The sequence below is a fragment of the Rhinatrema bivittatum genome, chromosome 6 (assembly GCF_901001135.1).
Source record: "Rhinatrema bivittatum chromosome 6, aRhiBiv1.1, whole genome shotgun sequence".
In the NCBI taxonomy this organism is placed as follows: Eukaryota; Metazoa; Chordata; class Amphibia; order Gymnophiona; family Rhinatrematidae; genus Rhinatrema; species Rhinatrema bivittatum.
In genome coordinates, this window is record NC_042620.1 from 5,531,992 (window position 1) to 5,557,451 (window position 25,460).

Below are 25,460 nucleotides of genomic sequence, written 5' to 3' on the forward strand. Positions count from 1 at the left end.
TCACTCCATCCACTCATGGCCTGTGTTACCAGTACACCCTATCTACTACTCATGGGGTCTGTCTCTGATAATCCCCTTCTTCTGATGGCCTGTGCTTCTCTCACTCCATCCACTCATGGCCTGTGTTACCAGTACACCCTATCTACTACTCATGGGTCTGTCTCTGATAATCCCCTTCTTCTGATGGCCTGTGCTTCTCTCACTCCATCCACTCATGGCCTGTGTTACCAGTACACCCTATCTACTACTCATGGGGTCTGTCTCTGATAATCCCCTTTCTTCTGATGGCCTGTGCTTCTCTCACTCCATCCACTCATGGCCTGTGTTACCAGTACACCCTATCTACTACTCATGGGGTCTGTCTCTGATAATCCCCTTCTTCTGATGGCCTGTGCTTCTCTCACTCTATCCACTCATGGCCTGTGTTACCAGTACACCCTATCTACTACTCATGGGGTCTGTCTCTGATAATCCCCTTCTTCTGATGGCCTGTGCTTCTCTCACTCCATCCACTCATGGCCTGTGTTACCAGTACACCCTATCTACTACTCATGGGGTCTGTCTCTGATAATCCCTTCTTCTGATGGCCTGTGCTTCTCTCACTCCATCCACTCATGGCCTGTGTACCAGTACACCCTATCTACTACTCATGGGGTCTGTCTCTGATAATCCCCTTCTTCTGATGGCCTGTGCTTCTCTCACTCCATCCACTCATGGCCTGTGTTACCAGTACCCCCTATCTACTACTCATGGGGTCTGTCTCTGATAATCCCCTTCTTCTGATGGCCTGTGCTTCTCTCACTCCATCCACTCATGGCCTGTGTTACCAGTACAACCCTATCTACTACTCATGGGGTCTGTCTCTGATAATCCCCCTTCTTCTGATGGCCTGTGCTTCTCACTCCATCCACTCATGGCCTGTGTTACCAGTACACCTATCTACTACTCATGGGGTCTGTCTCTGATAATCCCCCTTCTTCTGATGGCCTGTGCTTCTCTCACTCCATCCACTCATGGCCTGTGTTACCAGTACACCCTATCTACTACTCATGGGGTCTGTCTCTGATAATCCCCTTCTTCTGATGGCCTGTGCTTCTCTCACTCTATCCACTCATGGCCTGTGTTACCAGTACACCCTATCTACTACTCATGGGGTCTGTCTCTGATAATCCCCTTCTTCTGATGGCCTGTGCTTCTCTCACTCCATCCACTCATGGCCTGTGTTACCAGTACACCCTATCTACTACTCATGGGGTCTGTCTCTGATAATCCCCTTCTTCTGATGGCCTGTGCTTCTCTCACTCCATCCACTCATGGCCTGTGTTACCAGTACACCCTATCTACTACTCATGGGATCTGTCTCTGATAATCCCCTTCTTCTGATGGCCTGTGCTTCTCACTCCATCCACTCATGGCCTGTGTTACCTGTACACCCTATCTACTACTCATGGTATCAGTCTCTGATAATCCCCTTCTTCTGATGGCCTGTGCTTCTCACTCCATCACTCATGGCCTGTGTTACCTGTCACCCTATCTACTACTCATGGTATCAGTCTCTGATAATCCCCTTCTTCTCATGGCCTGTGCTTCTCACTCCATCCACTCATGGCCTGTGTTACCAGTACACCCTATCTTACTACTCATGGGGTCTGTCCTCTGATAATCCCCTTCTTCTGATGGCCTGTCGCTTCTCACTCCATCCACTCATGGCCTGTGTACCAGTACACCCTATCTACTACTCATGGGGTCTGTCTCTGATAATCCCCTTCTTCTGATGGCCTGTGCTTCTCACTCCATCCACTCATGGCCTGTGTTACCCAGTACACCCTATCTACTACTCATGGTATCTGTCTCTGATAATCCCCTTCTTCTGATGGCCTGTGCTTCTCACTCCATCCACTATGGCTGTGTTACCAGTACACCCTATCTACTACTCATGTGTCTGTCTCTGATAATCCCCTTCTTCTGATGGCCTGTGCTCTCTCACTCCATCCACTCATGGCCTGTGTACCAGTACACCCTATCTACTTACTCAATGGTGTCGTCTCTGATCATCCCCTTCTTTCTGATGGCCTGTGCTTCTCTCACTCCATCCACTCATGGCCTGTGTTTACCAGTACACCCTATCCACTACTCATGGGTCTGTCTTGATAATCCCCTTCTTCTGATGGCCTGTGCTTCTCTCACTCCATCCACTCATGGCCTGTGTTAACCTGTACACCCTATCTACTACTCATGGTGTCTGTCTCTGATAATCCCCTTCTTCTGATGGCCTGTGCTTCTCTCACTCCATCCACTCATGGCCTGTGTTACCTTTACACCCCTATCTACTACTCATGGTGTCTGTCTCTGATAATCCCCTTCTTCTGATGGCTGTGCTTCTCACTCCATCCACTCATGGCCTGTGTTACCTGTTACACCCTATCTACTACTCATGGGGTCTGTCTCTGATAATCCCCCTTCTTTCTGATGGCCTGTGCTTCTCTCACTCCATCCACTCATGGCTGTGTTACCTGTACACCCTATCTACTACTCATGGGGTCTGTCTCTGACTAATCCCCCTTCTTTGATGGCCCTGTGCTTCTCTCACTCCATCCACTCATGGCCTGTGTTACCAGTACACCCCTATCTATACTCATGGGGTCTGTCTCTGATAATCCCCCTTCTTCTGATGGCCTGTGCTTCTCTCACTCCATCCACTCATGGCCTGTGTTACCAGTACACCCTATCTACTACTCATGGGGTCTGTCTCTGATAACCCCTTCTTCTGATGGCCTGTGCTTACTCTCACTCCATCCACTCATGGCCTGTGTTACCAGTACACCCTATCTACTACTCATGGGGTCTGTCTCTGATAATCCCCTTCTTCTGATGGCCTGTGCTTCTCTCACTCCATCACACTCATGGCCTGTGTTACCAGTTACACCCTATCTAACTACTCATGGGGTCTGTCTCTGATAATCCCCTTCTTCTGATGGCCTGTGCTTCTCCTCACTCCATCCACTCATGGCCTGTGTTACAGTACACCCTATCTACTACTCATGGGGTCTGTCTCTGATAATCCCCTTCTTCTGATGGCCTGTGCTTCTCACTCCCATCCACTCATGGCCTGTGTTACCAGTACACCCTATCTACTACTCATGGGGTCTGTCTCTGATAATCCCCTTCTTCTGATGGCCCTGTGCTTCTCTCCACTCCATCCACTCATGGCCTGTGTTACCAGTACACCCTATCTACTACTCATGGGGTCTGTCTCTGATAATCCCCCTTCTTCTGATGGCCTGTGCTTCTCTCACTCTATCCACTCATGGCCTGTGTTACCAGTACACCCTATCTACTACTCATGGGGTCTGTCTCTGATTAATCCCCTTCTTATGATGGCCTGTGCTTCTCTCACTCCATCCACTCATGGCCTGTGTTACCAGTACACCCTATCTACTAACTCATGGGTCTGTCTCTATAATTCCCCTTCTTCTGATGGCCTGTTGCTTCTCTCACTCCATTCCACTCATGGCCTGTGTTACCAGTACACCTATCTACTACTCATGGGATCTGTCTCTGATAATCCCCTTTCTTTGATGGCCTGTGCTCTCACTCCATCCACTCATGGACATGTGTTACTGTTACACCCTATCTACTATCTCATGGTATCAGTCTCTGATAATCCCCTTCTTCTGATGGCCTGTGCTTCTCACTCCATCCACTCATGGCCTGTGTTACCTGTACACCCTATCTACTACTCATGGTATCAGTCTCTGATACTCCCCTTCTTCTCATGGCCTTGCTTCTCACTCCATCCACTCATGGCCTGTGGTTACCAGTACACCCTATCTATACTCATGGGGTCTGTCTCTGATAATCCCCTTCTTCTGATGGCCTGTGCTTCTCACTCCATCCCTCATGGCCTGTGTTACCAGTACACCCTATCTACTACTCATGGGGTCTGTCTCTGATAATCCCCCTTCTTCTGATGGCCTGTGCTTCTCTCACTCCATCCACTCATGGCCTGTGTTACCAGTACACCCTATCTACTACTCATGGGGTCTGTCTCTGATAATCCCCTTCTTCTGATGGCCTGTGCTTCTCTCACTCCATCCACTCATGGCCTGTGTTACCAGTACACCCTATCTACTACTCATGGGGTCTGTCTCTGATAATCCCCTTCTTCTGCTGGCCTGTGCTTCTCTCACTCCATCCACTCATGGCCTGTGTTACCAGTACACCCTATCTACTACTCATGGGGTCTGTCTCTGATAATCCCCCTTCTTCTGATGGCCTGTGCTTCTCCACTCCATCCACTCATGGCCTGTGTTACCAGTACACCCTATCTACTACTCATGGGATCTGTCTCTGATAATCCCCTTCTTCTGATGGCCTGTGCTTCCTCACTCCATCCACTCATGGCCTGTGTTACCTGTACACCCTATCTACTACTCATGGTATCAGTTCTCTGATAATCCCCTTCTTCTGATGGCCTGTGCTTCTCACTCCATCCACTCATGGCCTGTGTTACCTGTACACCCTATCTACTACTCATGGTATCAGTCTCTGATAATCCCCTTCTTCTCATGGCCTGTGCTTCTCACTCCATCCACTCATGGCCTTTGTTACCTGTACACCCTATCTACTACTCATGGTATCAGTCTCTGATAATCCCCTCTTCTGATGGCCTATGCTTCTCTCCCTCCATCCACTCATGGCCTGTGTTACCTGTACACCCTATCTACTACTCATGGGGTCTGTCTCTGATAATCCCCTTCTTCTGATGGCCTGTGCTTCTCACTCCATCCACTCATGGCCTGTGTTACCAGTACACCCTATCTACTACTCATGGTATCTGTCTCTGATAATCCCCCTTCTTCTGATGGCCTATGCTTCTCTCACTCCATCACTCATGGCCTGTGTTACCAGTACACCCTATCTACTTACTCATGGTGTCTGTCTCTGATAAGCCCCCTTCTTCTGATGGCCTGTGCTTCTCTCACTCCATCCACTCATGGCCTGTGTTACCAGTACACCACCTATCTACTAACTCATGGGGTCTGTCTCTGATAATCCCTTCTTCTGATGGCCTGTGCTTCTCACTCCATCCACTCATGGCCTGTGTTACCAGTACACCCTATCTACTACTCATGGTATCTGTCTCTGATAATCCCCCTTCTTCTGATGGCCTGTGCTTCTCTCACTCCATCCACTCATGGCCTGTGTTACCAGTACACCCTATCTACTACTCATGGGGTCCTGTCATCTGATAATCCCCCTTCTTCTGATGGCCTGTGCTTCTCTCACTCCATCCACTCATGGCCTGTGTTACCAGTACACCCTATCTACTACTCATGGGGTCTGTCTCTGATAATCCCCTTCTTCTGATGGCCTGTGCTCTCTCACTCCATCCCACTCATGGCCTGTGTTACCAGTACACCCTATCTACTACTCATGGTGTCTGTCTCTGATAATCCCCCTTCTTCTGATGGCCTGTGCTTCTCACTCCATCCACTCATGGCCTGTGTTACCAGTACACCCTATCTACTACTCATGGGGTCTGTCTCTGATAATCCCCCTCTTCTGATGGCCTGTGCTTCTCTCACCTCCATCCACTCATGGCCTGTGTTACCAGTACACCCTATCTACTACTCATGGGGTCTGTCTCTGATAATCCCCTTCTTCTCATGGCCTGTGCTTCTCACTCCATCCACTCATGGCCTGTGTTACCTGTACACCCTATCTACTACTCATGGGGTCTGTCTCTGATAATCCCCTTCTTCTGATGGCCTGTGCTTCTCTCACTCCATCCACTCATGGACTGTGTTACCTGTACACCCCTATCTACTACTCATGGGGTCTGTCTCTGATAATCCCCTTCTTCTGATGGCCTGTGCTTCTCACTCCATCCACTCATGGCCTGTGTACCTGTACACCCTATCTACTACTCATGGGGTCTGTCTCTGATAATCCCCTTCTTCTGATGGCCTGTGCTTCTCTCACTCCATCCACTCATGGCCTGTGTTACCAGTACACCCTATCTACTACTCATGGGGTCTGTCTCTGATAATCCCCCTTCTTCTGATGGCCTGTGCTTCTCTCACTCCATCCACTCATGGCCTGTGTTACCAGTACACCCTATCTACTACTCATGGGGTCTGTCTCTGATAATCCCCTTCTTCTGATGGCCTGTGCTTCTCACTCCATCCACTCATGGCCTGTGTTACCAGTACACCCTATCTACTACTCATGGTGTCTGTCTCTGATAATCCCCTTCTTCTGATGGCCTGTGCTTCTCACTCCATCCACTCATGGCCTGTGTTACCAGTAACACCCTATCTACTACTCATGGGGTCTGTCTCTGATATCCCCTTCTTCTGATGGCCTGTGCTTCTCACTCCATCCACTCATGGCTGTGTTACCAGTACACCCTATCTACTACTCATGGTGTCTGTCTCTGATAATCCCCCTGCTTCTGATGGCCTGTGCTTCTCACTCCATCCACTCATGGCCTGTGTTACCAGTACACCCTATCTACTACTCATTGGGGTCTGTCTCTGATAATCCCCTTCTTCTGATGGCCTGTGCTTCTCACTCCATCCACTCATGGCCTGTGTTACCAGTACACCCTATCTACTACTCATGGTGTCTGTCTCTGATAATCCCCTTCTTTTGATGGCCTGTGCTTTCTCACTCCATCCACTCATGGCCTGTGTTACCAGTACACCTATCTACTACTCATGGGGTCTGTCTCTGATAATCCCCTTCTTCTGATGGCCTGTGCTTCTCACTCCATCCACTCATGGCCTGTGTTACCAGTACACCCTATCTACTACTCATGGTATCTGTCTCTGATAATCCCCTTCTTCTGATGGCCTGTGCTTCTCACTCCATCCACTCATGGCCTGTGTTACCAGTACCACCCTATCTACTACTCATGGTGTCTGTCTCTGATAATCCCCTTCTTCTGATGGCCTGTGCTTCTCTCACTCCATCCACTCATGGCCTGTGTTACCAGTACACCCTATCTACTACTCATGGTGTCTGTCTCTGATAATCCCCTTCTTCTGATGGCCTGTGCTTCTCTCACTCCATCCACTCATGGCCTGTGTTACCTGTACACCCTATCTACTACTCATGGTGTCTGTCTCTGATAATCCCCTTCTTCTGATGGCCTGTGCTTCTCTCACTCCATCCACTCATGGCCTGTGTTACCTGTACACCCTATCTACTACTCATGGTGTCTGTCTCTGATAATCCCCTTCTTCTGATGGCCTGTGCTTTCTCACTCCATCCACTCATGGCCTGTGTTACCTGTACACCCTATCTACTACTCATGGGGTCTGTCTCTGATAATCCCCCTTCTTCTGATGGCCTGTGCTTCTCTCACTCCATCCACTCATGGCCTGTGTTACCTGTACACCCTATCTACTACTCATGGGGTCTGTCTCTGATAATCCCCCTTCTTCTGATGGCCTGTGCTTCTCTCACTCCATCCACTCATGGCCTGTGTTACCAGTACACCCTATCTACTACTCATGGGGTCTGTCTCTGATAATCCCCCTTCTTCTGATGGCCTGTGCTTCTCTCACTCCATCCACTCATGGCCTGTGTTACCAGTACACCCTATCTACTACTCATGGGGTCTGTCTCTGATAATCCCCTTCTTCTGATGGCCTGTGCTTCTCTCACTCCATCCACTCATGGCCTGTGTTACCTGTACACCCTATCTACTACTCATGGGGTCTGTCTCTGATAATCCCCTTCTTCTGATGGCCTGTGCTTCTCTCACTCCATCCACTCATGGCCTGTGTTACCAGTACACCCTATCTACTACTCATGGGGTCTGTCTCTGATAATCCCCTTCTTCTGATGGCCTGTGCTTCTCTCACTCCATCCACTCATGGCCTGTGTTACCAGTACACCCTATCTACTACTCATGGGGTCTGTCTCTGATAATCCCCTTCTTCTGATGGCCTGTGCTTCTCCACTCCATCCACTCATGGCCTGTGTTACCAGTACACCTATCTACTACTCATGGGGTCTGTCTCTGATAATCCCCCTTCTTCTGATGGCCTGTGCTTCTCTCACTCCATCCACTCATGGCCTGTGTTACCAGTACACCCTATCTACTACTCATGGGGTCTGTCTCTGATAATCCCCCTTCTTCTGATGGCCTGTGCTTCTCTCACTCTATCCACTCATGGCCTGTGTTACCAGTACACCCTATCTACTACTCATGGTGTCTGTCTCTGATAATCCCCTTCTTCTGATGGCCTGTGCTTCTCTCACTCCTATCCACTCATGGCCTGTGTTACCAGTACACCCTATCTACTACTCATGGGGTCTGTCTCTGATAATCCCCCTTCTTCTGATGGCCTGTGCTTCTCTCACTCCATCCACTCATGCCTGTGTTACCAGTACATCCCTATCTACTACTCATGGGGTCTGTCTCTGATAATCCCCCTTCTTCTGATGGCCTGTGCTTCTCACTCCATCCACTCATGGCCTGTGTTACCTGTACACCCTATCTACTACTCATGGTATCAGTCTCTGATAATCCCCTTCTTCTGATGGCCTGTGCTTCTCACTCCATCCACTCATGGCCTGTGTTACCTGTACACCCTATCTACTACTCATGGTATCAGTCTCTGATAATCCCCTTCTTCTCATGGCCTGTGCTTCTCACTCCATCCACTCATGGCCTGTGTTACCAGTACACCCTATCTACTACTCATGGGGTCTGTCTCTGATAATCCCCTTCTTCTGATGGCCTGTGCTTCTCTCACTCCATCCACTCTATGGCCTGTGTTACCAGTACACCCTATCTACTACTCATGGGGTCTGTCTCTGATAATCCCCTTCTTCTGATGGCCTGTGCTTCTCACTCCATCCACTCATGGCCTGTGTTACCAGTACACCCTATCTACTACTCATGGGGTCTGTCTCTGATAATCCCCCTTCTTCTGATGGCCTGTGCTTCTCTCACTCCATCCACTCATGGCCTGTGTTACCAGTACACCCTATCTACTACTCATGGGGTCTGTCTCTGATAATCCCCTTCTTCTGATGGCCTGTGCTTCTCTCACTCCATCCACTCATGGCCTGTGTTACCAGTACACCCTATCTACTACTCATGGGGTCTGTCTCTGATAATCCCCTTCTTCTGATGGCCTGTGCTTCTCTCACTCCATCCACTCATGGCCTGTGTTACCAGTACACCCTATCTACTACTCATGGGGTCTGTCTCTGATAATCCCCCTTCTTCTGATGGCCTGTGCTTCTCTCACTCCATCCACTCATGGCCTGTGTTACCAGTACACACCCTATCTACTACTCATGGGATCTGTCTCTGATAATCCCCTTCTTCTGATGGCCTGTGCTTCTCACTCCATCCACTCATGGCCTGTGTACCTGTACACCCTATCTACTACTCATGGTATCAGTCTCTGATAATCCCCTTCTTCTGATGGCCTGTGCTTCTCACTCCATCCACTCATGGCCTGTGTTACCTGTACACCCTATCTACTACTCATGGTATCAGTCTCTGATAATCCCCTTCTTCTCATGGCCTGTGCTTCTCACTCCATCCACTCATGGCCTTTGTTACCTGTACACCCTATCTACTACTCATGGTATCAGTCTCTGATAATCCCCTTCTTCTGATGGCCTATGCTTCTCTCACTCCATCCACTCATGGCCTGTGTTACCTGTACACCCTATCTACTACTCATGGGGTCTGTCTCTGATAATCCCCTTCTTCTGATGGCCTGTGCTTCTCACTCCATCCACTCATGGCCTGTGTTACCAGTACACCCTATCTACTACTCATGGTATCTGTCTCTGATAATCCCCCTTCTTCTGATGGCCTATGCTTCTCTCACTCCATCCACTCATGGCCTGTGTTACCAGTACACCCTATCTACTACTCATGGTGTCTGTCTCTGATAATCCCCTTCTTCTGATGGCCTGTGCTTCTCTCACTCCATCCACTCATGGCCTGTGTTACCAGTACACCCTATCTACTACTCATGGGGTCTGTCTCTGATAATCCCCTTCTTCTGATGGCCTGTGCTTCTCACTCCATCCACTCATGGCCTGTGTTACCAGTACACCCTATCTACTACTCATGGGGTCTGTCTCTGATAATCCCCCTTCTTCTGATGGCCTGTGCTTCTCTCACTCCATCCACTCATGGCCTTTGTTACCTGTACACCCTATCTACTACTCATGGGGTCTGTCTCTGATAATCCCCTTCTTCTGATGGCCTGTGCTTCTCTCACTCCATCCACTCATGTCCTGTGTTACCAGTACACCCTATCTACTACTCATGGGGTCTGTCTCTGATAATCCCCCTTCTTCTGATGGCCTGTGCTTCTCTCACTCCATCCACTCATGTCCTGTGTTACCAGTACACCCTATCTACTCATGGTATCTGTCTCTGATAATCCCCTTCTTCTGATGGCCTGTGCTTCTCTCACTCCATCCACTCATGGCCTGTGTTACCAGTACACCCTATCTACTACTCATGGGGTCTGTCTCTGATAATCCCCTTCTTCTGATGGCCTGTGCTTCTCTCACTCCATCCACCTTTCCTCATAGGGGAGCTGTTCCATCTCCTTTATCATTTTGGTCGCCCTTCTCTGTACCTTCTCCATCACAACTATATCTTTTTTGAGATGCGGCGACCAGAATTGTACACAGTATTCAAGGTAAGGTCTCACCATGGAGCGATACAGAGGCATTATGACATTTTCCATTTTATTCACCATTCCCTTTCTAATAATTCCCAATATTCTGTTTGCTTTTTTGACTGCTGCAGCACACTGAACCGACGATTTCAATGTGTTATCCACTATGACACCTAGATCTCTTTCTTGGGTTGTAGCACCTAATATGGAACCCAACATTGTGTAACTGTAGCATGGGTTATTTTTCCCTATATGCATCACCTTGCACTTATCCACATTAAATTTCATCTGCCATTTGGATTCCCAATTTTCCAGTCTCACAAGGTCTTCCTGCAATTTATCACAATCCGTTTGTGATTTAACTACTCTGAATAATTTTGTATCATCCACAAATTTGATAACCTCACTCATCGTATTCCTTTCCAGATCATTTATAAATATATTGAAAAGCACCGGTCCAAGTACAGATCCCTGAGGCACTCCACTGTTTACCCTTTTCCACTGAGAAAATTGACCATTTAATCCTACTCTCTGTTTCCTGTCTTTTAATCAGTTTGTAATCAATGAAAGGACATCGCCACCTATCCCATGACTTTTTACTTTTCCTAGAAGCCTCTCATGAGGAACTTTGTCAAATGCCTTCTGAAAATTCAAGTAGACTACATCTACCGGTTCACCTTTATCCACATGTTTATTAACTCCTTAAAAAAAAAAAAAATGTAGCAGATTTGTGAGGTAAGACTTGCCTTGGGTAAAGCCATGCTGACTTTGTTCCATTAAACCATGTCTTTCTATATGTTCTGTGATTTTGATGTTTAGAACACTTTCCACTATTTTTCCTGGCACTGAAGTCAGGCTAACCAGTCTGTAGTTTCCCAGATCACCCCTGGAGCCCTTTTTAAATATTGGGGTTACATTGGACATCACTTAGCCAGATAAGTAGGGACTTATCAGCTGAGTAGAAAGGTCTGAATATCTGGCCCCATTCAGCAGCTGCCACTTAGCTGGATAATTACTTATTCAGATAACTAGTGGTCAGGATGGAGAGTAATGGGAAGGAGCTGCTTACCTGGCTAACTTCTCCAAAGCTCCTACCAATCCTACGATATCCCTATTGTTGCACTTTAGAGTCGGGCAGGCCATGCCAGACCCTGATTTTAGTGAACCCCTGTTTTATTAGATCTACTTGAGGATGGAAAGCTGGACGTGCTATGCATAACGGTATCATGGCTAACACCATCAGACTCAGTATTACTGAACCAGTTACATGGTTTTCTCCAAACCCCTCGTCAAGTCCTGCTTACTAAAGCCAAACTCTCCTTGAGGTTTAAGTGCCACAAAACCTTAGGACATTCAACCTCTGGCATTTCTTTATTCAGGGAACGTCGATGCCCCTCCAGGGTCACTTCTTACTAGCTTGTCATCGTTTCTTGATTCTCTCTTAGCAGTTAAGGCTGACGCAAAGAATGCCATTTTTTTAGGCAGTTTTAATGTTCACCTTCATTGCTGCCCACCCACTGCAGTTTTCTCAGATTTTCTTATCTCCATGGATGCTTTGGGATGAACCCAGCTAGTTCACTCCCCCACACATAAATTAGGGCGCACCCTTGACTTAGGTTTTGTATAGCGGGATTGGGTCTTTTCCCAATGCCAGTTTTCTGATGCGGTCTGTTCTGCGCTTCCTTGGACCAATCACTTTCTATTTCATGCTCTCTCACACACTCAGGCTTGCCCCTGCTTCAGATTCACCTGACCAAAACTATTTTGAGACTGACACCTACCGAGCACACCAGGTGGATTTGTACTCTCGCTAATGCGCCTGCGCAGTGGATTAGCAAGACTTGATCAACTATTGGACGGATTTGCTGCATATTCCCTTGGACAGCTTTGCACCTATGAAACCTATACTGGCTCGAGACAAAAGTCTGCCCCTTCGTATTCTTGCTCCTGCCCTTGGTAGACTCCGGCCAAGCGGTGCTGGCAAAAAACTAAGTCAGATTCCACTCACTTGCTCTATCGTTCTCAACTCTCCACTTACAAAAAGGAAATTGACCAAGCAAAATGCTCATGGCACTCCACACAGATCACTGCCGCCACTTCTCACCCACAGGAGCTGCTCAGAATAGTTAATTCTTTATTTACTTGCAGTTCCTTGACCACCACACATTCTATGTGTGAGCTTTTTCCTTCATCTTTTGCTAAGAAAATCTCCCAGTTGGTCGATGTCTTTGCCACGTCAATTCCAAGCAGTTCTCGCACACCCTCATGGGGTACTTTCTTCCATACTAATTTGGTTGAAAGACAGTTTCTGCATCCTGAATTCCGGTTTGCTTTGCTTAAGGTTCTGCTTACTGAAGTAGCCCTAACATTAGCTCTCTTATCAATGCCTCCCTCAAAAGCTAAAAACAGCAGTGGTGAGTCTACTGCTAAAAAAAACTGCCTTGGACCCCCTTGATTTGAGGAATTTCTGGCCTATTTCCTCTCTCCCTGTTTTGGCTAAGATCACTGAAAAAATTGTTTACAATCAACTACAGGAATATTTGGATACCAGTAACTTCCAAGACAGTCCTCAATTTAGTTTTAGGCCTCGGCATGGTACCAAAACACTGCAAATATCTGCATTCGATGCCATCCGTTTAAGCTTCAGTTCTGGTTCTCAGTATCTCCTGGTTCTGCTTGATTTATCCTCTGGCTTTTGACATCCTCAATCACAATCTCCTACTGGACCATCTTACGGAGTTGGGCATCATATCTACCATTTATCCTGGTTTTCATTCTTCCTCTTATTATGTAGCGATTGGTAATTCCTCTTCCAAGATGATGTTGCGCAACCTCTGGTGTTCCTCAGAGATCTTCTCTCTCTCCTATTCTTTTCAATATTTACCTCATTCCTCTCGGTTCAGTTCTTTCTAGAAGATGATGTTCAGTTTGTCCTTCTTACTACCTCTTACAGTTTGCTTGAGCAAGGTTAAGGATTGGCTTAACAATAACAGGCTTTCCCTCAATTTAAGAAAATTTTAAGAAAAATTTTGAAAGCCTTACCGCATAACTTCTACCCTGCACGAACTCATAACCCCTCCTCCCCCTCTCTATCCTCCCTTTTTCCCTGTCCCCCACCCTACTCGCAACCAAGTCATATTGTACATATTGTATATAGGCTATATGCCACTTCTATATACCCACATTTAATATTTAATTTTAATTTTATCCATATGTTACAATGTTCCTTATATTGTTTAATCAACTGTTATCTTGTTACAATGTAAAAATAGAGCAGTTCCGGCTCTATTCAACCTGTTATCTGGAAACCGATGTGATATCTCGATCGAATGTCGGTATACAAAAGAAATAAATAATAATAATAATAATAATAAAGTGAAATTCTGTTTCTTTCCCGGATGACTCGGTCTGAAAACCCTGCAAACTTTCAGTTCCAGGGACTTTCCATCCCCATTCTAAGTGCTCGTAACCTGGGGGGTCATAGTTGACTCCCTTCTATTTATGTGTCCAGACTTTAGTTTGGTGATTCACTCTGCTTAAACTCATTAGAACATAAGAACATAAGAAATTGCCATGCTGGGACAGACCAAGGGTCCATCAAGCCCAGCATCCTGTTTCCAACAGAGGCCAAAAACCAGGCCACAAGAACCTGGCAATTACCCAAACACTAAGAAGATCCCATGCTACTGATGTAATTAATAGCAGTGGCTATTCCCTAAGTATAATTGATTAATAGCCATTAATGGACTTCTCCTCCAAGAACGGGTCACGGTACATGACTCTTGTACCGAGACCCAGCCTTCCATCCTACCATCTCTAGACCAGGTCTGCCTGACTCCCATCTTCAGGCTCTGCCCTTAATTCAGAATTCTGCAGCGAGACTGATTTCTGGTCCCTCCCCGCACAATCACATTTCCCCGATCCTTCAACGCTTAGCACTGGCGAGTGAAATTTAAAGTTCAAACCATGGTCTTTACAGCCCTCCATGGACATTTACCGCTCGGTATCCAATCTGCTATTCCGCAACACAGTCCAGGTCACCCCTCAGCTGTTATTGGATGTCCTTACCTCAAAACAAGTATGGTTAACCCCTTTTGTAAAAACAAAATTTTAGCACAGCAGGTTTACCCACGACAGTCAGGTCAGGAAATGAGCTGCTTCGTTTTGGGAAGCAGCTCCAACCTCTATTTCCTCCCAAGCTTTCCCAGGTCAGTGAGGGCTGGGAGCGGGCATGGTCTGGGCACCAGGGGCTCTGCCTTCTGTTGGGAAGATTCATTGCAGAATTATTGTGCGTTTCTAGGCGGCTTCCCCTATTGTTTGGAAACTACCTTTGTAAGGTTTAATTGGTTTGTGTTCTGCACTTTTAGATGTTTGGTTAATTGTTTGAATTTTGCTGATTTTATTACGCGTGTTTATTATCTGCTAAGATTTTCGGATTAGCGGACCACAAATGTTATAAATAAATAAATAATGTAGAGCTGATACTGAGCAGGACATTCAGTGGTGTGGCCATGCCGCTGAACATCCTCGCTTACGTTAGCTGGATAGGTTTATTTGGCTAGATTTTCTATATCAACCCCCTAGTTTTAAACTGTTAAGGCCCCAAATCACAAAAAATATCTAGTTTTTAAATCATTAAAGACCAAGACAGACTACCTAGTTTTAGAATCTAAAGACTGGAATATACAGAAATTATCAATTTATCCCACAAACTCTGTTCCCTCTCAAGCTTTAAGTGAAAAGCTTCCCAGCAAAGCAATAATTATAGATCCTGTTCTCCCATCGGCAGAGGCGGCTTCTGCTCTTAACACCCTCAGGATTTCTTTTCCACCCTCGATTTCTCTACATCTCCCTTCCTCCTCATAGTCACAGCACCGTCTCCCCTTCCCCGCCCCCACTCACCAAGATCATGTGACCAGTGGATATATCCATGTTTGACTGGACGGGCTCCTCACACCAGGACGGGGTACTGCTGTGGGAGCTGGGACTGGCCTGAGGCAGATCACTGAACTGGGAGGAAACGCTGCTGATGCGGGAATTCTCCGCGGTCGCCACGGAGGCTTCTGAGCGACTGAAAAGAGACTTTGTCGCCATGTGCTGTCTGCAGAGCTTCTGTGGAGAAACAACCAAAATAGGAAGTCAGGTGAGCTCCATCATCCTGATGTCAGAAACCCCGCCCATAACCCAGAGCTTCCAGCACCTTCTGCTGTACAGGGGGAAGAGGTACCAGAAAGTGCATCCACAAATCTACGCAGTGTATGATGTTTACTTTATGTGAATATTGAAAAGTTAATAAATATTACATTTAAAAAAAAAGTACATCCATAACCTAGGGGCGGATTTTAAAAGGGTTACGCGTGCAAGCCCTGGGACGCGCATATGTCCCAGGGCTCGAAAAAAAGGGTGGGGAGTGGGCAGGACGGGACCAAGCCTCCAACACAGCGGCTGAGCCGGGGGACCGCATGCCGGCACTCGGGCCGGCGTGCGCAACCTAAGCCTGCCCGGAGGCAGGCACAACATATCTAACAAACGTGAGGGGGGAGTTTAGATAGGGCTGGGGGGCGGGTTAGGTAGGGGAAGGGAGGGGAAGGTGGGGGGGGGGGGGGCGGAAGAAAAGTTCCCTCCGAGACCGCTCCGATTTCGGAGCGAACAGGGAAAGCCATCGGGGCTCCCCTAGGGCTTGGCGCTCGCAAGGTGCACAAGTCTGCACCTCCTTGTGCGCGCCAACCCCGGATTTTATAACATGCAGGCGGCTGCATGCGCATGTTATAAAATCGAGCCTAGATTTGCGTGCGCCGGGTTGCGAGCACAAATCTAAGCCCGAACGTAGATACGAAAATCTGGCCCTTAGTGTCTTCCCCAGAGAGGGGAAAGGAAGCCCAGAAAACCCAACCACAATCCAAGGTCTTCAACCACTGGTCCTGAACAGGGGAGAGAGGTACCAGAAAATCCATTCATAACCCAGGGTCTCCAGCACCTTCCTCTGTACAGAGGAAAGAGACACCAGAGAACACACCCATAACCCAGTGTCTCCAGCACCCTGCACTGTACAGAGGAAAGAGAGACTCGAGAACACATCCATAACCCAGTGTCTCCAGCACCCTGCACTGTACAGAGGAAACAGAGACTCGAGAACACACCCATAACCCAGTGTCTCCAGCACCCTGCACTGTACAGAGGAAAGAGAGACTCGAGAACACATCCATAACCCAGTGTCTCCAGCACCCTGCACTGCACAGAGGAAAGAGAGACTCGAGAACACATCCATAACCCAGTGTCTCCAGCACCCTGCACTGTACAGAGGAAACAGAGACTCGAGAACACACCCATAACCCAGTGTCTCCAGCACCCTGCACTGTACAGAGGAAAGAGAGACTCGAGAACACATCCATAACCCAGTGTCTCCAGCACCCTGCACTGCACAGAGGAAAGAGAGACTCGAGAACACATCCATAACCCAGTGTCTCCAGCACCCTGCACTGTACAGAGGAAAGAGAGACTCGAGAACACATCCATAACCCAGTGTCTCCAGCACTCTGCACTGTACAGAGGAAAGAGAGACTCGAGAACACATCCATAACCCAGTGTCTCCAGCATCCCATATTGTAGGGAGGAAAGAGACCAGAGAACACATCCATAACCCAGAGTCTCCAGCACCCTCCTCTGTACAGAGGAAAGAGAGAGCAGAGAACATCCATAACCCAGTGTCTCCAGCACCCTGCACTGTACAGAGGAAAGAGAGATTCGAGAACACATCCATAACCCAGTGTCTCCAGCACCCTCATCTGTACAGAGGAAAGAGAGACTCGAGAACACATCCATAACCCAGTGTCTCCAGCATCCTGCACTGTAGGGAGGAAAGAAAGACCAGCGAACACATCCATAACCCAGTGTCTCCAGCACCCTGCACTGTACAGAGGATAGAGAGACCAGAGAACACATCCATAACCCAGAGTCTCCAGCACCCTCTACTGTACAGAGGAAACAGAGACCAGAGAACACATCCATAATCCAGTGACTCCAGCACCCTGCACTGTACAGAGGAAAGAAAGACCAGAGAACACATCCATAACCCAGTGCCTCCAGCATCCTGCATTGTATGGAGGAAAGAGACATCAGAGAACACTTCCATAACCCAGAGTCTCCAGCACTCTGCACTGCACAGAGGAAAGAGAGACCAGAGAACACATCCATAACCCAGTGTCTCCAGCACTCTGCACTGCACAGAGGAAAGAGAGACCAGAGAACACATCCATAACCAAGTGTCTCCAGCACCCTTCACTGTACAGAGGAAGGAGAGACCAGAGAACACATCCATAACCCAGTGCCTCCAGCACCCTGCACTGTACAGAGGAAAGAGACATCAGAGAACACTTCCATAACCCAGAGTCTCCAGCACCCTCCTCTGTACAGAGGAAAGAGAGAACAGAAACACATCCATAACCCAGTGTCTCCAGCACCCTGCAGTGTACAGAGGAAAGAGAGAGCAGAGAACACATCCATAACCCAGAGTCTCCAGCATTCTGCACTGTACAGAGGAAAGAGAGAGCAGAGAACACATCCATAACCCAGAGTCTCCAGCATTCTGCACTGTACAGAGGAAAGAGAGAGCAGAGAACACATCCATAACCCAGAGTCTCCAGCACCCTGCAGTGTACAGAGGAAAGAGAGACCAGAGAACACATCCATAACCCAAAGTTTCCAGCACCCTGCAGTGTACAGAGGAAAGAGAGACAGAGAACACTTCCATAACCCAGAGTCTCCAGCACCCTCCTCTGTACAGAGGAAAGAGAGAACAGAAACACATCCATAACCCAGTGTCTCCAGCACCCTGCAGTGTACAGAGGAAAGAGAGAGCAGAGAACACATCCATAACCCAGAGTCTTCAGCATTCTGCACTGTACAGAGGAAAGAGAGAGCAGAGAACACATCCATAACCCAGAGTCTCCAGCACCCTGCAGTGTACAGAGGAAAGAGAGACCAGAGAACACATCCATAACCCAAAGTTTCCAGCACCCTGCAGTGTACAGAGGAAAGAGAGACAGAGAACACTTCCATAACCCAGAGTCTCCAGCACCCTCCTCTGTACAGAGGAAAGAGAGAACAGAAACACATCCATAACCCAGTGTCTCCAGCACCCTGCACTGTACAGAGGAAAGAGAGACCAGAGAACACATCCATAACCCAGAGTCTCCAGCCCCCTGCACTGTACAGAGGAAAGAGAGAGCAGAGAACACATCCATAACCCAGAGTCTCCAGCACCCTGCAGTGTACAGAGGAAAGAGAGACCAGAGAACACATCCATAACCCAAAGTTTCCAGCACCCTGCAGTGTACAGAGGAAAGAGAGACAGAGAACACATCCATAACCCAGAGTCTCCAGCACCCTGCACTGTACAGAGGAAAGAGAGTCAAGAGAACACATCCATAACTCAGTTTCTCCAGCATCCTGCACTGTACAGAGGAAAGAGAGACCAGAGAACACATCCATAACCCAGTGTCTCCAGCACCCTGCACTGTACAGAGGAAAGAGAGACCAGAGAACACATCCATAACCCAGAGTCTCCAGCACCCTGCACTGTACAGAGGAAAGAGAGACAAGAGAACACATCCATAACCCAGTGTCTCCAGCACCCTGCAGTGTACAGAGGAAAGAGAGACCAGAGAACACATCCATAACCCAAAGTTTCCAGCACCCTGCAGTGTACAGAGCAAAGAGAGACAGAGAACACATCCATAACCCAGTGTCTCCAGCACCCTCCTCTGTACAGAGGAAAGAGAGACCAGAGAACACATCCATAACCCAGTGTCTCCAGCATCCTGCAGTGTACAGGGGAAAGAGAGACCAGAGAACACATCCATAGCCAAGAGTCTCCAGCACCTGCACTGTACAGAGGAAAGAGAGACCAGAGAACACATCCATAACCCAGAGTCTCCAGCACCCTGCACTGTACAGAGGAAAGAGAGACAAGAGAACACATCCATAACCCAGTTTCTCCAGCATCCTGCACTGTACAGAGGAAAGAGAGACCAGAGAACACATCCATAACCCAGTGTCTCCAGCACCCTGCACTGTACAGAGGAAAGAGAGATACCAGAGAACACATCCATAGCCAAGAGTCTCCAGCACCCTGCACTGTACAGAGGAAAGAGAGACCAGAGAACACATCCATAACCCAGTGTCTCCAGCACCCTCCTCTGTACAGAGGAAATAGAGACCAGAGAACACATCCATAACCCAGTGTCTCCAGCACCCTGCACTGTACAGAGGAAAGAGAGACCAGAGAACACATCCATAACCAAGATCTCCAGCACTCTGCACTGTACAGAGGAAAGCAAGACCAGAGAACACATCCATAACCCAGTGTCTCCAGCACACTGCACTGTACAGAGGAAAGAGAGACCAGAGAACACATCCATAACCCAGAGTCTCTAGCACCCTGCACTGTACAGAGGAAAGAGAGAGCCGGGAACACATCCATAACCTAGTGTCTCCAGCACCCTGCACTGTACAGAGGAAAGAGAGAGCAGAGAACACATCCATAACCCAGAGTCTCCAGCATCCTGCACTGTACAGAGGAAAGAGAGAGCAGAGAACACATCCATAACCTAGAGTCTCCAGCACCCTGCACTGTACAGAGGAAAGAGAGACTCGAGAACACACCCATAACCCAGAGTCTCCAGCATCCTGCACTGCGCAGAGGAAAGAGAGAGCAGAGAACACATCCATAACCCAGAGTCTCCAGCATCCTGCACTGCACAGAGGAAAGAGAGAGCAGAGAACACATCCATAACCCAGAGTCTCCAGCATCCTGCACTGCACAGAGGAAAGAGAAAGCAGCATCTTCTGTTCTATTGGTTGTTTCTGCCTCGCAGGGAGTGGGACCCCCTCAGTCTGTGCTAGTATTCCATTATGAGGAGTGAATTTCTCCGTCTGTGCAGTGTTTTATGAGGGAGGGGGTTTCCTTGCTGCTAGTATCTTTGGGGGAGAGGGGGCTCCTGAGTCTCAAGACATAAAAATCCATCTCCTTTTCCTGCATATTTTCTGACAATCCTCTGGGGCTAAATGAAATGAAATGAAATGAAATGATGCTCTGGCTCTTGTAGCCCTGTGCTCTCCTGCAGACCTGATACTCCAAGCTGGAGTCTGCAGCTCCCTCAGGCACCAGTGCTGCCAGCCGCTCCTTCTCCCGTTGTTTGGCATGCTGGCGCAGGCAGAAGATGATGGTTGCAGCAATAACCATGCCAGCGATAGACGCCACTGCAATGAAGGTGAGCAGCACAAAGCGGAAAGTGTCCCCAAAATGTGCAGAGTGCGGGAAGAGCCTGGCATCGTTCCTCTGTCAGAGAAGGAAAGGAAAGTAGGGTTACTCCGTGAGCACACACCATGTTCCTCCCCTCATAAACACAGAACAGGATGGCACTGCCTGTCCTCATCACCTGCACCTCCATCCCCAGGCCAAACACAGCTCACCCCATGCCAGTGCTGGGGAGGGACTCAGCACGGAGACTGAGGCCCCTCCCCTACCCCACACCAGAGACAGATCACTCAGTGCTGAGCTGGGGAGGGACTCAGCACGGAGACTGAGGCCCCTCCCCTACCCCACACCAGAGACAGATCACTCAGTGCTGAGCTGGGGAGGGACTCAGCACGGAGACTGAGCCCCCTCCCCTCCCCCCCACACCAGAGATAGATCACTCAGTGCTGAGCTGGGGAGGGACTCAGCATGGAGACTGAGACTTCCCCCAACACCAAAGACAGATCACTCAGTGCTGAGCTGGGGAGGGACTCAGCACGGAGACTGAGCCCCCTCCCCTACCCCACACCAGAGACAGATCACTCAGTGCTGAGCTGGGGAGGGACTCAGCACGGAGACTGAGCCCCCTCCCCTCCCCCCCACACCAGAGACAGATCACTCAGTGCTGAGCTGGGGAGGGACTCAGCATGGAGACTGAGCCCCCTCCCCTCTCCCCCACACCAGAGACAGATCACTCAGTGCTGAGCTGGGGAGGGACTCAGCATGGAGACTGAGCCCCCTCCCCTCCCCCCCACACCAGAGACAGATCACTCAGTGCTGAGCTGGGGAGGGACTCAGCATGGAGACTGAGCCCCCTCCCCTACCCCACACCAGAGACAGATCACTCAGTGCTGAGCTGGGGAGGGACTCAGCATGGAGACTGAGACCTGCCCCCACACCAGAGACAGATCACTCAGTGCTGAGCTGGGGAGGGACTCAGCACGGAGACTGAGCCCCCTCCCCTATCCCACACCAGAGACAGATCACTCAGTGCTGAGCTGGGGAGGGACTCAGCACGGAGACTGAGCCCCCTCCCCTCTCCCCCACACCAGAGACAGATCACTCAGTGCTGAGCTGGGGAGGGACTCAGCACGGAGACTGAGCCCCCTCCCCTATCCCACACCAGAGACAGATCACTCAGTGCTGAGCTGGGGAGGGACTCAGCACGGAGACTGAGCCCCCTCCCCTCTCCCCCACACCAGAGACAGATCACTCAGTGCTGAGCTGGGGAGGGACTCAGCACGGAGACTGAGCCCCCTCCCCTATCCCACACCAGAGACAGATCACTCAGTGCTGAGCTGGGGAGGGACTCAGCATGGAGACTGAGCCCCCTCCCCTCCCCCCCACACCAGAGACAGATCACTCAGTGCTGAGCTGGGAAGGGACTCAGCACGGAGACTGAGCCCCCTCCCCTATCCCACACCAGAGACAGATCACTCAGTGCTGAGCTGGGGAGGGACTCAGCACGGAGACTGAGCCCCCTCCCCTCCCCCCCCCCCCCACACCAGAGACAGATCACTCAATGCTGAGCTGGGGAGGGACTCAGCATGGAGACTGAGGCTCCCTCCCCCCCCCCCCCCCCCCCCACACCAGAGACAGATCACTCAGTGCTGAGCTGGGGAGGGACTCAGCATGGAGACTGAGCCCCCTCCCCTACCCCACACCAGAGACAGATCACTCAGTGCTGAGCTGGGGAGGGACTCAGCATGGAGACTGAGCCCCCTCCCCTCACCCCCCCCCCCCCACACCAGAGACAGATCACTCAGTGCTGAGCTGGGGAGGGACTCAGCATGGAGACTGAGGCCCCTCCCCTACCCCACACCAGAGACAGATCACTCAGTGCTGAGCTGGGGAGGGACCTCAGCATGGAGACTGAGCCCCCTCCCCTCACCCCCCCCCACACCAGAGACAGATCACTCAGTGCTGAGCTGGGAGGGACTCAGCATGGAGACTGAGCCCCCTCCCCTCACCCCCCCCCCCACACCAGAGACAGATCACTCAGTGCTGAGCTGGGGAGGGACTCAGCATGGAGACTGAGCCCCCTCCCCTACCCCACACCAGAGACAGATCACTCAGTGCTGAGCTGGGGAGGGACTCAGCATGGAGACTGAGGCCCCTTCCCCTCCCCCCACACCAGAGACAGATCACTCAGTGCTGAGCTGGGGAGGGGACTCAGCATGGAGACTGAGCCCCCTCCCCTCACCCCCCCCCCCCACACCAGAGACAGATCACTCAGTGCTGAGCTGGGGAGGGACTCAGCATGGAGACTGAGGCCCCTTCCCCTCCCCCCACACCAGAGACAGATCACTCAGTGCTGAGCTGGGGAGGGACTCAGCATGGAGACTGAGCCCCCTCCCCTACCCCACACCAGAGACAGATCACTCAGTGCTGAGCTGGGGAGGGACGCAGCATGGAGACTGAGGCCCCTTCCCCTCCCCCCACACCAGAGACAGATCACTCAGTGCTGAGCTGGGGAGGGACTCAGCATGGAGACTGAGCCCCCTCCCCTCACCCCCCCCCACACCAGAGACAGATCACTCAGTGCTGAGCTGGGGAGGGACTCAGCATGGAGACTGAACCCCCTCCCCTACCCCACACCAGAGACAGATCACTCAGTGCTGAGCTGGGGAGGGACTCAGCATGGAGAGTGAGACCTCCCCCCACACTAGAGACAGATCACTCACTGCTGAGCTAGGGAGGGACTCAGCACGGAGACTGAGACCTGCCCCCACACCAGAGACAGATCACTCAGTGCTGAGCTGGGGAGGGACTCAGCACGGAGACTGAGGCCCCTCCCCTCCCCCCACACCAGAGACAGATCACTCAGTGCTGAGCTGGGGAGGGACTCAGCACGGAGACTGAGGCCCCCTCCCCTCCCCCCCCCCACACCAGAGACAGATCACTCAGTGCTGAGCTGGGGAGGGACTCAGCACGGAGACTGAGACCTCCCCCCACACCAGAGACAGATCACTCAGTGCTGTGCTGGGGAGGGACTCAGCACGGAGACTGAGACCTCCCCCCACACCAGAGACAGATCACTCAGTGCTGAGCTGGGGAGGGACTCAGCACGGAGACTGAGACTTCCCCCCACACCAGAGACAGATCACTCAGTGCTGAGCTGGGGAGGGACTCAGCACGGAGACTGAGACCTCCCCCCACACCAGAGACAGATCACTCAGTGCTGTGCTGGGGAGGGACTCAGCACGGAGACTGAGGCTCCCTCCCCTCCCCCACACCAGAGACAGATCACTCAGTGCTGAGCTGGGGAGGGACTCAGCATGGAGACTGAGGCCCCCTCCCCCCACCACAGACAGATCACTCAGTGCAGTGCTGGGGAGGGACTCAGCACGGAGACTGAGGCTCCCTCCCCTCCCCCCCCCCCACACCAGAGACAGATCACTCAGTGCTGAGCTGGGGAGGGACTCAGCATGGAGACTGAGACCTCCCCCCACACCAGAGACAGATCACTCAGTGCTGAGCTGGGGAGGGACTCAGCACGGAGACCGAGACCTCCCCCCACACCAGAGACAGATCACTCAGTGCTGTGCTGGGGAGGGACTCAGCATGGAGACTGAGGCCCCCTCCCCTCCCCCACACCAGAGACAGATCATTCAGTGCTGAGCTGGGGAGGGACTCAGCCCTTCCCCTCACCCGGCACTGCAGATAGACGACCTCTTGCTGGGGCTGGAGAGACTCTCAAAATGATGCTTCCAGCAGAAGAGTAGAATGAGAACCGGTCCAATATTCGTATTTGAAGTATCATTCATTCATTCATTCATTTATTTATTTATTTGTTTATTTATTAAAGGCTTTTATATACCGACTTTCTTGATACAAATCAAATCAAGTCGGTTTACATCGAACTAAGCAATTCATAACCAATTAACAAAAGACAAAATTTGATGAAGCATAAAGTTACATTGTAACAAGGGAGCAAAAACTGGGGATAGGAAAATAAAGGGGGGAGAACAGAGATAGTATACTATATACAGGTGGGGTTGTGGGAGGGAGGCAAGGAGCCATTGTCGTTATGACGTATTAGTGTGTCTTAGTGCTAGTTTAATTACAGTGGAGATGGGAACAGTTCTGAGTCAAGCTATTGGACTAAGAACAGGGAAAGGCTCGACCGAAAAGCCATGTCTTGAGTTTCTTTTTAAAAGTTAGGAGACAGGTTTCCTGCCTGAGGTCTGGGGGCATGGCGTTCCAGATGGAGGGACCTATCGTTGAGAATGCCCGGTCTCTGATGTTTGAGTGGTGCAACGCTTTGATTGGAGGAACGTGTAAAGATCCTTTGTAGGCTTCCCTTAAGGGTCTGGCTGTGGTGTGAAGTTTGAGAGGGTGTAGCAGGTCAAGAGGCGTCTGATGGTGAATGTTTTTGTGAATGATTGTAAGTGATTTATGTAGAATCCTAAAGTTTACTGGGAGCCAATGAAGATCTTTTAATATGGGAGAGATGTGCTCTCTCCGATTAGTATACGTCAGGATTCTCG

General features: G+C 50.1%; 2 protein-coding genes across 2 annotated transcripts in view; one reads left to right on the plus strand and one right to left on the minus strand.

The window, feature by feature from the left end:
* The window catches only part of DNAJB2 (DnaJ heat shock protein family (Hsp40) member B2), a 497,647-nt gene that overhangs the window by 446,232 nt on the left and 25,955 nt on the right, over positions 1–25,460 (plus strand). The gene's annotated exons all lie outside the window — the stretch shown is intronic.
* The window catches only part of PTPRN (protein tyrosine phosphatase receptor type N), a 279,044-nt gene that overhangs the window by 81,086 nt on the left and 172,498 nt on the right, over positions 1–25,460 (minus strand). Inside the window, exons 17-18 of the mRNA XM_029604982.1 lie at positions 20,800–21,012; positions 15,576–15,785 (exon numbers count right to left, since the gene is read on the minus strand). Of these exons, the coding sequence (XP_029460842.1) occupies positions 15,576–15,785; positions 20,800–21,012 (423 nt within the window). The remainder of the gene's footprint in view (positions 1–15,575; positions 15,786–20,799; positions 21,013–25,460) is intronic.